The following is a 15828-nucleotide window of genomic DNA, read 5'->3' as shown; positions in this document are numbered from 1 at the left end:
AGGACAAAAATCCTGAAACATCAATATTGTTCAGGAAGTGTTGGTTAAATTAAAAAATGTAGGCTCACAAAGAGCCATTGAAATAAACAGAACTATTATTTTTGGAGAGATATTTAAGAAGACAGTTGAAACCTCTGTTGGTTAAACTAACAGATCTATAATTTCCAGATCTTTCCAGATCTATAATTTCTTGCCATATATTGATTAACTTATCCATCTACTTATTTGGAGGAGTATATCCTTGCACAAAGTTAAATCATTAAATGACATTGTTTTAAATAATGTAAATGTCATTGTGAACAGTGTAAATGTAGTTTTAAAAAATTAACATACATGACATGGTAGGTAAGTTTATTTTGTTTAACAGTATATTTTTTCCAAGGAGCTCAAATAAAGTGCAAACAACATATGGGTTGTTATTGGAATGTCACTGAATCTACCAAAATAAAAATTGGGATCTTTTCTTACATATTCAACACAAAAAAGATAAAGGGATAACTTTTAAGAAATTTTAATTTAATCAACCCTAAGGGGATAATTTGAGATTCAATAAAATTGCTACCATGTAATAGTTATCTGTAACAAAGTAATTGGGCACAAAATACCTGTTTTACAAGTCATTTGAAAGGTATCTCATTTGCATGAGTCTTAAATGTGCGCATTTACATAATAGAACTGTTTTCTGCCATTAAGTTTTCAGTAAATATGTCCTTGATAATAATCAGCCTTAGATTCCAACTCACATCTTTGAAGCATGAGGATATCTGATGAAATTAAATGGTATCAGAATGTCCAAAACAAACTGAAAAATAGTAACAATAGTGTACTTCCTGGAAAAAAATGTGAAAGTAACATGAAAATTGAGTATTATTGCTGTGTACCTACTATTTCTGTAATTGGTTACCCAACTGAATACAGTTCTTTTAAGTTAGAAAACTATTCAAGAAAGCTAATGTAGTAATTACCATGCAAGTTACTTAGGAAATCTAGGACTAATTACTAAAGCTCAAAGATCTTCTACTGGGATAAAACCTGCTTACCAGAAGTTTCCAGAGCTTCACAAAAGCGCTTTCAAGGGTGAAGGGGAAGAAGTAGGAAAGGACCAGTAGGAGTGTTACTTATAATGTCTAATTTCAATTTAAGTATCTCAATGTTATTCTCAAATTTCCAAGTGGCAGGTTCAAGCAAATGACTAGCCATCAGTTTTTAAAAATTAGAGGGAGAGACTGTGAAGAGGAATCGTGTCTTAGACTGAAATCCAAGTAGCTATTCCACAAATTACTCTGTATATTGGCTTATGGTTCAATAAATGATTTAAAAGTAGAGCAGGCAATATCTCAACATTCTTGAGTTTGTATAAGTATATATAAGTGAAATTAGATACCAAGAAGAAAAATGGGTAAAACATCTTCAACTTTTACTTATATCCCTCTTTAACAAGGTTCAATGGGATCTCACCAAAAACACCAATTCAGAACAAAAATGTCTAAAGGGGAGGGCGGAATTTAAGCCAGATCAATGTCTAGGTTAATGGTAACCACACCTACATGAAAGGTGAAATAAGCAATCAAATCCCAAAGCCATCAGAACCTTCAAATCCAGAAAAGTCCCCAGAAATAATTTAGTCATTTGGGGCACCTAGACTTCTTGTGAATTTTATTAAAGCTGTGGAGCCCTTTCTCAGGAATGTGTTCAAAATTCCCACTCAGTTTTGAGGGCTTTATGAAATCTCTGACATGGACTTTGGACTAAGAACCTTCTGTCAGGTATGGTGGACACAGCTACAATCCCAGCAACTCAGGAGGCCGAGGTAGGAGGATCTCATGTTCAAGGCCATCCTCAGCAACTTAGTGAAGCTCCAAGCAACTTGGCAAGATTTTGTCTCAAAATAAAAAATAAAAAGGGTTGAGGATGCAGATCAGAGGTTAAGCACCCCTAGGTTCAATTCCTGGTACCAAAAGAATAATAAATAAATAAAGATCCAGAAAAACTTTCAGTTAAACCTCTCATGTTTCAGATAAAGGCTAAGAGAAGGTAGAAATGCAACCAACTTTCAAAGGTCTCAGGCACCCAAACGAAATATTGAATGAGGAAAACCTCAGAAATCTTTAAAAAGAGGTCAAACTCCTTTGTCACAAAAGAAAAACTTGTTGATAAGATAGATTTCAGTGGCCATATTTATACATTGGCCAGTTTTAAACTGCAGTTCTTTTCATTTGGGGGAGAGGCCAGTCTCTTTTAGCATTCATATTTTCCCCAGATGAAGGCAAGGTCTTCTATATCCAATTGTCTCCAGTCGGTTCAGATACACCCTACCCAGAATGGACTCATCTTCCCCAAAGCACGCTCCCCTTGAAATAGTTCTGTATTTAGCACTATGATTATTCCAATCAATCAGATCCAAAACTTCTTATTTGACTTTATTTTTCTTCTCCTTCACTTAGAGAACTGAAATTCATTAAGTAACCCAGCTGTACCAATTCTTCAATCATGCAGCTGTTTGTGGGGTCTACCTAAGTGACAGGCACTGGAAAAGCAAAGAAAAATAACACAGGCCATCCCCCCAAGAGGCTCATAGGCCTGTGGCTCTCACTTGATAGTTTAGTAGCTACCATTGATGTTTCAGTCCCTGTCTTCCTATGATCACTCTTCTGCCCCTAACTGCTTTGACTCCTCTGGACCACTCACACTCCATCCAGGTCACACCAAGTCATGTGACCCAAAACTTCCCCAGAAACAATAAATTTGTCATGCAATTCCCTTAGTAGGAGTCTCTCTCCTGGGTTCCTGTTATCTACAGAATGCCTTTGGACTTAACCTTGATAATCAGAGCCCGGGCATCATCAGGCCCTCCCCCATCTAGCTAGAAGTACCCTGTAGTAGAAATGTGTGGCTCTCACCCAAACTGGCCTTAAACTAACTGGTCATTGTTTTTGGTCCCACCATTTCCAAAATTGGTCTCTTCTTCCCTTTCTGTCCATCCTCAGATCTATAGTTCAAGTCCTGCCTCTTTCTACAAAATGTTTCAAGAAAATGAGAGCTTACGCTGATATATCAAGTATTTGTCTAAATCACTCATTTTGATATTAAATCATACATATTTGTATTCTTTTTTCTTGTTTTCCAAACTAACTATAAATTCTTTGAGGTCAGTAAAGAAACCCATTTTTCTCATTTACTTTCATGCATTCATTTATTTAATGACAATTTCTCGAGGCTGTGTTTTGTAACCAGAATTTCATCAATACTGAAGGGGTCTAGAGTGCTTGATATAGTAAATGCTAAACAAATATTTGTTTGATAAATAAATTTTGTCCCCTTTGCTGGCAAGTAGCACATTTATTTCAGAAAAATGACTTTCAAGCTTTCTTATTTTTAGATCCCTTGACCATAGGAGTCCCATAATTTTCAGAGTTTGTGGGTATCAATTATAGGAAGTTAACAATTGTGTTGCAGATGGATTTAGAAATTATTCTCTTGTTCATATTCTTCAGAATTTAATATGACTTTTGTAATGGCTGCTAAAAGAATATTATTGCCTTTTTAAGACACATTTTACTTTCCTTCAATTTGATATAAAATGCTATAAATAAATGAAATGGTAAATTATTTAGCTACTTGACATCTATAATAACAGGGGGTGTTTCTACAATACTGGCTTTATAAATAGATAGAGACTCCCAGATTTGACCAACTATGTTAGGAAAAAATTAAGAGTGGATGGTTGCTTGTGATTTGATTTCACAGGCTTCTGTTGAGGGTTTATATAATTTAGCTTACAAATATGTCCATAATGTAAACATTATAATGTAATATATATTCAAGTAAATAAGTAAATGTCATCATAACTGTTCTCTTGAATGACAACACACCATAAGTGGTATAGCCCCAGATGTTTACTTAAATTGGTCCTGGAGGGATGGATAGACCATTGGGTAATTGCCATGGTTACTGATGCACTTTTTATACTGAGATGGTACTAAGGGGAAAATGTACCATCAATCACGTAGCTGCTATCTATCATAATTTGCAGCAAGGTTGCTCATGCAGTTTTGGATTTAAAGTGACTGCCGATTTTTGTTTCAAAAGAAAAAATGGAAGGAAGGAAAGCAAGAAAAAGGAAACCTTTAAACCTTTAAAGGGAAATTTTTTTTTTTTTAATTGAGTCAAACATTGTGTAAGAAAACTTGCAGAGATCATTTAAAGCTCTGAATAACATTACCTTCTTCCAGAGAGGATTTATTTTTGCTTCTATTTGTTATCTAGGCTAAGGGCAGATCTCCTAAATCCAACTGAGGGATGGAAATGATTTGAATTCAGGCATCAGTTCTTTTGAGAGCTGGTCTTTTCGAGGGATTTCTGGAAGCTCTGCTCAGCTTCTCAATCTCTCATCATTTTACATTCAGCAAGTCCCTTCTGAGAAAAAGTAGCCCCAAACGCTGCTCAGCAACTTTAGATTCCCTCTTCCTCTGGTTGTTAGTCCTGTAAATTCCCCTTGCCCTGGCAGCTTTCTAACGCCCTCAAACTGGTATTTGGTGACCTTTGTTTTGTTCCTGTTACCCTCTGGAGGCTTGGTCTGAACCAACTTGGCAGTCAGAAGTGGAAGCTCTTTTAGCTTTGCTTTGCATATTGACATCACTACTCATCTAGCTTTCTAGTTAATTATTTTAGGTTGATCCTCAATAGTTCAACACCTCAATATCTCCCTCATCCTTTCTGGCCCATTCACACATGAGAAAAGGTCTCTGAACATCAGACTCTGCTGCCACTTGTTGATGCCATGATTTTTCAGGTTATGATTGTCTGCACAGTTTTCTATGGGGTCTCCCTGGATCCTCCTCCTCAGGACCCTGAAGTCAGTCTTGAATAGGACTGTGTAACAAGATATCCTGGAGGTGAAATAGTTTAATAGGAATCTCTGTTCCAGCCTCTCACCCTGTAGTGACAGGTAAGATGCTTATGGAATCCTACAGGAGTCATGACATCCATTTGTCTAATCCAGTGGAGGGAAGATACCCACGTTTAGCTTCAAGTCAATCAGGAAGCTACTCTTACACAAAGGGGCCAACAAAAACCCCTCTTATGTTGGCAGCGGAATCAGAAGCAGTTCGTCTGACAATACCAGTGTGCACAGACTGAAGGGCGACAGGCAGGGCTACAGCACAGGGAAACAGCAGTCACGCCTTTCCCAGAAGAGAAGCAGGGGGCAGATATTAAGAACATTTTAAGAGAAAGCAAAGCCTCATTAATAAGACTTTAAAGACTTAAAGCTTACATTAAACTTGAAAATGTGAAAAAGTGAAGATAAAGATGTGTCTCTGCATTGTAATATAATAAAGTAATTGGGCACAGATCAAAACCTGAGTGGATGCATAGAAAAGAACCAGAAAAACACAATAAAACCCAGAACGAGTAAAACAGGCTACTAGCACCAAGACAACTGACCTAGTTCTATGATGGGTATGGTTTGGGGAGGAACGGGTAACAAATAAATATCCATACACCCCAACAGCAGATAGCTTTCACAAATGGCATTTTTATCTGGGTGCACTACAAGTTCTCCAAGCACAAATGATAGTTCTTTAATAGGGAACCAGTAACCTAGTTTTGCAGGTTGAGGGTTTCTCTGTAGGTTACAACTTATAGCAACTCATGCTCCCGAATGTCACTTGTGTTAAAAAGCTAATGAAAAACTGGAGAATATACAGAAAGCAAAACAGCTTTTGTTCTAAAGTGATGGGATTGTGGATGATTTTCTTATTTCTATATGTTCCAAACATTCCCTAATGCCATTATATTTTATTTACAAAATAAACACATACCAAGTAAAAATGGTACAAAGAAGTATCTTCTAAAACATAATAAAAAGCATTAATAAAAACTTTTTTTTTAGAACTTGGATTTTTTTGTAATTAATTTCAGTATGAAAATTAAAACCTTCTGTGTAAGCGGTGAGGTTGGAATGTCATGCATCTCAGAAGAGGGCCTTAGAATTCAATCATCCTGATTACCAGTTGGTCCTTTCTACTTTTTGTTTTAATAACATGTTGGCTATTTTTCTACAGAGCAAATGAACATTTTTTTCACTCATATTATTTATGAAAAATCTTTTACCTGAAATTTTTATATTCTTCTGCTTGTGGTTTCCATGGACAGCTCTGTATATCTGTGATGATGTGAAGGTAATCATCCTCTGTTTGTCTACAAGTTAAATATCAATGTAATTAGAAAATAAAGATCTCACATAGTGCTTTCTTAAAGGACACTTTTATAAAATCTACTCATGTTAGCCCTCTTCTACAATTTTTCTGGAATAAAATATATAATTAAATACTAGGCTCATTTAGAAACAGCTAGAAACATACAACTCACAAATAATTACTGTTAGTTTAGGAATGTATAAATTGCACATCTTGTAAACCAAGTCTAGTTTTACAAACTCATGCTTGTGTCTTATAGTCATGTCAATATAGCTTTAACTCATAGACAAATATGTACTTTACAGATTTTTATCATAAATATGTAATCACCATTTTTCAGACTCTAAGTTGATACATTTACCTTGGGATGTATAGCTAAAACTTCTCCAAAACAACCATCTTAAGTTTTAACTTTGAATAGTACATTTAAAAAATAGGTTGAGCTAAGATAGGAGGCATTTATATAGTTATAAAAATCTATAGGCACAGGTCTACAGTTTTAGAAGCACAGGACAGGATCTTGATTCCCAAAAGATCTCTATCTGAAGTATTAATTTCTAAAGCACAGAATACTGCTTAGTCTTTAAGGGTGCTCATGTGAATGAAAAAATCCTTAAGTTTTCTTTCAGTTAGTCTCTTAGTCATTAGTTGCTAACTGTTAGAAATCAAGGCTGCATGACAAGATGGAGAATATTTTGGTGAGAGGATAGGAAAGGAAAAGATAGCCTTGTCTGGAAAATTCCTCCATTGGTCACAAAAATAGTTAGGAAAAGTAGTCAACCATGGAACTCCTTTGTCCCTGAAATTTACCTTCCTCTTGGGTTTCTTTCCTTTCAATGGTGCTATCAGTATGAATATAAAAATATTTATCTTTGGTTCCCATTGACACAGCTCAGAAAAGGTAAAAAATCTCAAAAGACCATGTTAAATACCAAAAGAGAAGGGCAAGGCAAAGAACTACCACTGAAGGTATTAAAAGTAGTTTTCTAGCACACAACCCTAACAGATATCTCACTCCTCTGAGTCCTAGGACCTATCTTAGTGCATTAAATATCTTGAGAAATCTATGCTCAGACCCCAAAATTTTGTCTAGTATTGATATATTCTGGTGAACATTGCCTGTCCCACATAGAAAGTGATAGTCACTAACACTTTGTAAACAATTGTTAAACCCCCAGAGAAGAAATATGTATTCAGCAACCTAACCAGAGAGCCCTCAACTCTGGCTCTTCATAACAAACATAATACTATGACTTCTTTCCTGTCTGGAGAAATCTTGTCTACCACCAAGGCATAGCTTCAAATCTTTTGGCAATATTGGCAAGACTACAATCAAAGCACTATGTGTACAAGGGTCCATGACCAAAGGAACAAAAAGAATTGTACTAAAAAAAAAACAAAAACTAAAATCACAACTAAAGAGAAAGTATAAAGGGAGGGATCAAATACAAATATCTAATTAAATGAACAAGAGTTACAATTATATTTTATGTCATCAGGATAAAGGATAACATGAAAAGTAAAGTAAGTGGAAAACAATCATCTTAGCATGGATGTGCCAAAGTTTCAAATTCTAATTCATTAAATGAAAAAGAAATCAAATTTCTCATAATGTATGGCTAAGATAATAAGATTAAAGAACTTGAAGGGTTAATAGAAACCACTGAAAATTAAAAAAAAAAAGAATGAATGAAAAATAGAGAATCAATCAGCTATGATACAATCTGAAATAGCTTAATATAAGTATAATTACAATCCTAGAAAGAAAGAGAAGACAAAGAAAGTATTTGAAGAAATTATTGGTGAAAAATTTCCCCAAAATTCAATGAAAACTCTAAATTCAGAGATCTAAGAAACCCAACACACCCAAAGCACAGTAAACACAAAGAAAAACAATAAAACAAAGAGTAATAAAATGTTTAAAACCAGTGATAAAGAGAAAATCTTAAAAGTAATTAGGTAAAAATATATTAAGTACAAAGAAGCAAAGATAAGAATAACAGTGGACATCTTGTTGGAAACAATGGAAGCTGGAAGGCAGTAGAATGATACCATTACTAGGATTTGGGGGAAACTATCATTTTAGAATACTATACTCAGGAAATCTCTCAAAAATGAAGATAAAATAAAGGCTTTGTCAGACACACAAAAGCCAAAAGAATTCACAACCAGCAGACCTGCAGTATAAGCAAAGGGAGTTCTTTAGACATAAGAGAAATAAAACTAGATTGGGTAAACAAAAAGTAATGAAGAGCACTGAGAATAAAATATGTAAACATACATTAAAAGCTTTTTCTTCTTTTTTCCAAGTCTCTTTAAAAGATGATTGACAGTTTAAAGTGAAAATAATAATAATAATAATATAATACTAATTGGGGGTTATAGTATATGTAAAAAATAAACACATGACATCTAGAACAGAGGCCAGAAGACAAAGGATGAAAAGGAACAGAGGTAGTATAAGTCACTTGAAAATAGACTGAAATAAGAAAAAGATGTATATTTTATCTAAAGAAACCAGAAAAAAATCTAAAAGTAAACCCATAAAAATGTAATAATAAAAATATTCCATCCAAAATAAAGTGGAAACAAAATTAGGACACAAATAATAGGCAAACAAATAGCAAGATGGTAGATTTAAACTCAACTATGCATGTAACCATATAAAATATAAATGATATAGACATAACAATTAAAAAGGCAGAGATATTAGACTGGATGTTTTTAAGCTACCAATTATATGTTGTCTAAAAGAAACCAGCTTCATATAAATAAATAAGTTAAAAGTAAAAAGATGGGGGGGAAATGTACTATGGAAGAATTAAATTAAACAAAGTTGGAGTGGATTTTGATCAAGGAATATTCCCATTAAAAATAATATTCTTGGCCAAGCAATATTACCATGAAAAAACAGGCTAAGATCAGAAATCAATAAAATAATAATCAATTAAGTCAACAACTGGTTCATTAAAAATACCAATAAAATTGATAAACCTCCTGCTACACTGATCAAGAATAAATGAAAGAAAATACAAATGACCAATGTCAGAAATGAGGGAGGATGCAATATAACAACCCTATATACATAATAATGGTATAATAACTTTATGCCCAAAAATGTGACGGACTTAAATATGAAAGAGGCAAACTATCAAAGCTCACTCAAGAAGAAGTCAATATATGAGGCAATTCATCACTACTATAAAATTGTAATTAAAATCCTTCCCACAAAGAAAATACCAGGCCCAAATGACTTCACTGAACAATTTTATGAAACATTTAGGGAATATTTATACCAAGTCTACATAAACTCTGCTAGAAAATTGACAAGGTGAGGGAATTTCCCAACTCACTCTATGAAAACAGTGTTACCCTGATACCAAACCCAGAAAAAAAAAAAAAAAGACATTAAAGGGAAGAAAAACTACAGACAAATATCCCTTACAAACACAGATGCAAAAATTCCCAACAAAATGTTGTTGAATCGAATCCAATAATAAGAAAAGAGGTTAGAATTAAAATGTCATTAGCATGTTGATATTCTAGCTGGCATATTAGAGTATCAATGTACTTCACCATAGTAATATAACAACAAAGAAAAATGACCTAATCCAACATAGAACCATGCCAAAACCTCTCAGAAAATTCAACATAGAAAGGAATTCTCATAACTTAATGAAGTGCATTCTACAGAAGAACCTACGCCTAAGATCACACTTCATGGTAAAAGTCATACTGTTTTCTCTTTAAGATAATGAACACAAAAGGATGTCCATTTTCATCATCCCTATTCTACATTGTACTGGAGGTCCAACCAGCACAATAAGGCAAGAAAAAGAAATAAATCCATCCACACCAAAAAGGAAGAAGCCAATTGTCTTATTCAGAGATGACATGATTACCTGAAGAATCTACAAAAAACTATAGGAACTAATAATAATTTAGCAAATTTGTAGTACACAAAGTCAATGTACTATGGCAATTATATTTCTATACACTAAAAAGAAGTAATTAATATTTCCATTTATAACATCAAAAATATGAAATACATGGACCAAAAATATGCACAGCCTACACACTAGACAGTATGAAATACTGATAAGAGAAATTAAAGAATTAAATAAGTAGAGCCATATTTCATGTCCACTAGTCAGAAGACTTGAGATTGTCAATATCCCAAAAAATGTACCTATAGATTTGGTGCAAAAAATGTACCTATAGATTAAGAAGGCAATTTTAAAATTCATAAAGAAATTGAAGTACTTAGAACAGCCAACAGAATTACAAAATTAACAACAAATTTGGAAGAGTTATATTACATGATTTTAGGATTTACTATAGCACTATAATAACAGTGTCTTAAAATCAATTATTAAAAGAATAGAAATCCATAAATAAAGCCATTGAATAAGGTAACTCAGTGGGAAAAAAATCTTTTTAATAAACACTGCTGGAACAACTGGATAAAAATGGAAAACAATAACAGCAAACCCTCAACTCTGACCTCACCCCATATACTAATATTAACCCCAAGTGGATCACGAACCTAAGTGTAAGAGTCATAGCTAGAAAACGTCTAGAAGAAAACAAGAAAAATATCATATTGATATTGGGTTTTGTATATATTATGTACATATTGTACAAACTGTAAAAGAAGAAATTTATAAACTAAACATCAAGATTAAAAGATTATTTTTTAAAATACTGTAAAGAAAATGAAAATACATGTCCCAGAAAGGAAGAAAATATTTGATAAAGAACTTGCACCAAGAATATGTAAAGAACTCTTAGAATTCAATGATAAAGTAAACAACCCCATTAAAAATTATGCAAAAGATTTCAATTGACATTTTACCAAATATGATGGTTGGCAAACAAATGAAAAGATGCTCAACCCCATTAGTTACTAGGGAAATGTTAATTAAAATCATGATAAGATCTAACTACACATCTACTAGAATGGCTACAATAGAAAAAAAATGGATCATATTGTTGGGCAAGGAACAGGGCCTCAAGGACTCTCATATACTTCTGATGAAAATGTAAAATATATAATCAGTTTAAAAAGCCATTTGGTAGTTCCTTCAAAAGTTAAACACAAATCTACTGTATTTATCTACAGCCCAGCTCTACTACTCCTAAGTTATTTGATATTCAAGAGAAATGAAAATATATGCCAACACAAAGACTTCAACACTAAAGTTGAAAACAACTTTATTTCTAACAGTCAAAAACTGAACAGTACAAATGTCCTGTACTGTTTGGAAGTGAATGGATCAGAAAACTGGGATGTCTGTATAATAATGGAAGAATGTTGCTAATGAACTACCGATATCTGCAAAAACATAGATTGATCTCAAAATAATTATGCAGAATGAAAGAAGACTACAAAAAGAATACACAATGCAGATTGCATCCAGAAAATGCAAACTAGTCCAGAGTAACAAAGCAAATAAAGGGTTCCTTGAGTGTGGGGCTGGCATGTGGAGTTGGGGAGACAGTGGAAGAGAGAGAGAGATTACAAAGGAGCACCAGCAAATTTTTGTGGGTGATGGACACGTTCATAGGCTTGACTGTAACAATGGTGCATACATATGTTGAGACCTTTCAAATTGTACACTTAAGATAATAACCTCTATCCTATCAGCCATGGATCACGTATTGAATTTCATTCAAAATTCTAGTAACTATGCATCTAGGGTATATTTAAAACTGGAGTTCCCTGGATAACTCAATTGCTCTTTCCTGTACTCTCACAGTGCCATGACCAATATTTCTCCAAGTCTTTCTCACATTAAATTTAATTGTTGATTTCCCACTCTGTCCCCTTGCCCTTAGGACTTGAAAGATACCATTTCTAGTCCAGCACAATCCTATGACATGTTGATTATTTTCATTGACCTAGGAAAGGCACATTTAATAGAAGTAAAAAATGAAATAATAAATAGAAATAGAAAATGTAATGAGACCATCGACCTCTAAATAAGCTCAAGCAACATTCCTCGTTCCATAATTATGGCTTCTACTTATTAACTCTCCCCAGTGCTGACTTCCATTGACTTGTCTTATTTACCAATCACCCTGCATTAACACCTAGCCCTCATTTGTGTATTGCCTGAGAATTCTCACATTATGGCTTACTAGCTAGTTAGTGCCTTGTGTCAGTCCAATAATACAACTGATTCTTCCTAATTTCTTAATTTCTTGTCATAAAAGAGGGCATGCATATGTGTATCTTCTGCTACCTTTACCCTTTTTCCCATGAGAAACCCTTAAATTGACCATCCTCATCTTCCTCTTGGAGTTCCTACAGTAAGACCCAGAAATGGAGAAAGAGTTTATATTGCTATGTAGTAGCAACATAAAAACCTCTGCAACTTGAAACAGAATATAATTCATCGCTATCTCTTTGGCTGACTCTTGGACTTGAGCCCAATCTGCTTTCTCAATCCTCTTTGTTGGCCTGGGGGAAGGGGCAGCCTCTTTTCCCTATCTCCATGGTTTCTCATTGGTGTGCTAGAGCTGGTTCATATGAGCTTGTGGGAGCTGACTGTTAAATTTTCAGGAATATTATAAGCAGGTTGTTAAACCACTGGTAACTTGAAATTGGCCAAGATGGTTGACAACTGTTACCTTGGGAAATTAGACATGATTTTATTTCCACCAAGATTTCATGCAAATGCTCTTGAGTTTTTATACTTTGGCTTATGTGAAAAGCAGGGTTTGCGCCACTTAAAAATCATTCTTGCTTGAATATCAAGTTAGTCTGGACCAGTAAAATTGCCATCCTTTTCCAATTAGAATAGAGGTTCATTGTAAAGTATGCATAGCCTTTAAAGCAGTTTGTTTCAGTAGCATACATCCCTCAGTAAATTGTAGTTGGCTCCAATTTAACTCAATATTGAAAGATGTCAATCACTATGTATCTAATTTTACTGGTGAAGTAGCTGCACAAAATGGCTTTTGACCTTTAGCCACTGATATTTAAAACCAGGTGAACACATTATAACAGACACAATTATTAGAAAGAAAAAAATATATTTCTGGCCAGTTTATAATTGGAAGACAATACTCAAACAACTCAGTCTGAGTTTGCTGTGTTCAAAGACTTTTTTTTCCTTTTTTTGGGGGGTGGGTACTGAGCGTTGAATGCAGGGCACTCAATCACTGAGACACATCCCCACCCTTTTCCATTTTTTATTTTGAGACAATGTCTCACTAAGTTGCTTTGGGCCTCACTAAGTTGCTGAGGCTGGCCTTGAACCTGGCGATCCTACTGCCTCAGCCTCCAGAGCTGCTGTGAAATACAGGGTGTGCCACCACACCTGGCTCAAAAACTCTTTTTGATGCAAAATCTACTAGTGAAGCATTATCCTCCGATATAATAAGAGGGAAGAATGTGGACTATTGAAGGAAGTTTTTTTTCCCTAAATCCTTCCTTTTTTCTACTGAAAAATCACCTGTCTTAGAAAACCATGATTGCTGCAGTACCATCACGATTATAAGCAGGGAGCCTGGATGTAGTAGAAAATCATTGGGGAGCAAAAGCTGACTTTATGCTACAAGTGTGGGCCAATTAGTGGCATAAAGGTGTCTATTCAAAAGCTGTCTGTTAAGTAAAATACTCCAAATCACAGTGCACCGTCAGCACATTTACATTTACTGTGGGTTTTCAGTTTACAAAGCACAGACCCCCATCCTAAAATCTTGGGAGGCAGTTCCATTTATGCTATTACTTCCATTTTTATGGATGACAAACAAAAAGTTCTGGGAAGGTAAACAGCTTGCTCAACGTTACATTGTCAGTAGATGAGTTAAGAATTAAACTCATGTCTTTAGATTCAGAGTCTGGCTCTCTCTCCAATATATCATGCTGCATCTCATCTATTTTCATAATGAAACTGAAAATTAATCTCATCAGAAACATTTTCTGGTCCCAAGATATATAATAAATCACACTAAATAATGCAGCAAGTTATTTTCTAAAGAATAAATAATGTCTATTTAAATTATTATTAATAACACTCGAAACAAGACTCAAATTATGAATAACATTCTAAATTACACTAAATAAATATCACAGTAAATGTTTACATATTTTTCCAGAAATGTCTCTTTGAAGATAAAGAGCCACATACTGTGACTAGTTTTATCTCAATTAAGATATAAATAAGGCTTTTTAAATGCTCTAATATATAGTTAATTAATTGAAGCATTAAATATTTATTGGGTAAGTTATTATGTGCCCAGACATTATCTTGGGGATTTTCATTTATTATTCCCATTCAAACAGCTGATGCACTGATTTTGTTTCCTATAATATCTCTTCAGGGTGTAAGCCAACCTCTTCTGCCCATTGAAATAAGTGGGGACAACCCAGGAATATGAAGCCAGCAGGAATCTGCATGATTCTCTGTGTAGATCAAAAAGTCTTTTGCAGCTGCTACCACGCCTTTTGAAGAACCCAGCTCCACATGAAAACAAATTCTGCAAATGAATACAGTGCTACATGATTTTCAATCAATAAGGCCCTCTATCATTTCCACTGGATGATACTTTTTAAAGAAAGGGCTGACAAGTGTATGAAACCTAAGCGATGCGACCTGAGTGGAGCCAGGTAGTCACACTGGCCTCTCATCCACTCATGGTAGATGATTTCAGTGTACACAGGTTTTCAACTGCACAATAGTAACTTCTAATCAGAAGGCTGTGGGTATTGTCAATGGACTTGGGAGAAAGGGATCACTAACTTTTATCCTCTTCATAACTTTAAATGTCCCTCTGACAAAGTTAAGTATTACAAGGAGGCTTCACAGATTAACTCCTAAGTATACCCATGTACTTCTTCACAGCCCCAGTGAAATCTCTCATGTGCCATACTGCCTTATTCAAAAAAAGTCAGGCATTGATTTTTTTTTTTAAAGAATACTTTCTCTGTCCTATAAAATTAAATTCGGAGGTATTGGTATTGATTATATAAGACACATGCTAGGAAATGCTGCAGGCAGTGACTAACCTTAGCCACAACAGGAAATAGTGTACCTTTTTACACAGAGTTGGGAGTGGTGTAGGAAAGTCTACAATGATTGGTAAAAAATGTTATGTAGAGCTAGTGAGGATGCAGAACTGGAGAGGGTGCCAGCACCCCACATCTACAGGTTATCCAGAAAAAGCCAAGGCTGCAGGTGAAGAAGAGGCCAATGGACAGGGACTATGGAATATGATAGAAGACGTAGTCATCCCTCACCCCTGTCCACAGAATGATCCAGGGGAACAGATACACCAAACTCCTCCCACCTTTTACTCTCTGGCCAATGGTTCCCAAGGCTGACCCTAACCAGAAGCCAAAGAGCAAGAAAGTAATTAGTCCAAGGAAGTCAACCTCAAGAGCAAGAAGGAAAAAAGTAGACAAGTGCATCTGGAGGGACAGCAAAGAATGTATACCACAAACGGAAATCTATTGGTGGTGCTATTTTCTGATATTACTTTGGGGTAATCGAATTTTGCTTCAGTGGACCAGTTTGATACAAGCAGTATCTCCCAGCAAAACACAAAATGTAATTTTCAATATCTGTGAGTTCCTTCTTCACAAACATCTGCAACATGCAAACATATTGTTAGGCCACAA

General features: G+C 34.8%; 1 protein-coding gene across 1 annotated transcript in view; it reads right to left on the bottom strand.

The window, feature by feature from the left end:
• Positions 1-15828, bottom strand: part of ST8SIA6 (ST8 alpha-N-acetyl-neuraminide alpha-2,8-sialyltransferase 6) — a 112049-nt gene that overhangs the window by 26029 nt on the left and 70192 nt on the right. Inside the window, exon 4 of the mRNA XM_079108225.1 lies at positions 6115-6201. Coding sequence (XP_078964351.1) covers positions 6115-6201 — 87 coding nt within the window. The remainder of the gene's footprint in view (positions 1-6114; positions 6202-15828) is intronic.

This window comes from Sciurus vulgaris (genome assembly GCF_902686455.1).
Source record: "Sciurus vulgaris genome assembly, chromosome: 12".
Classification (NCBI taxonomy): domain Eukaryota; kingdom Metazoa; phylum Chordata; class Mammalia; order Rodentia; family Sciuridae; genus Sciurus; species Sciurus vulgaris.
Note: the sequence above shows the minus strand (reverse complement) of the source record. Positions and strands in the feature narration are given on the sequence as shown.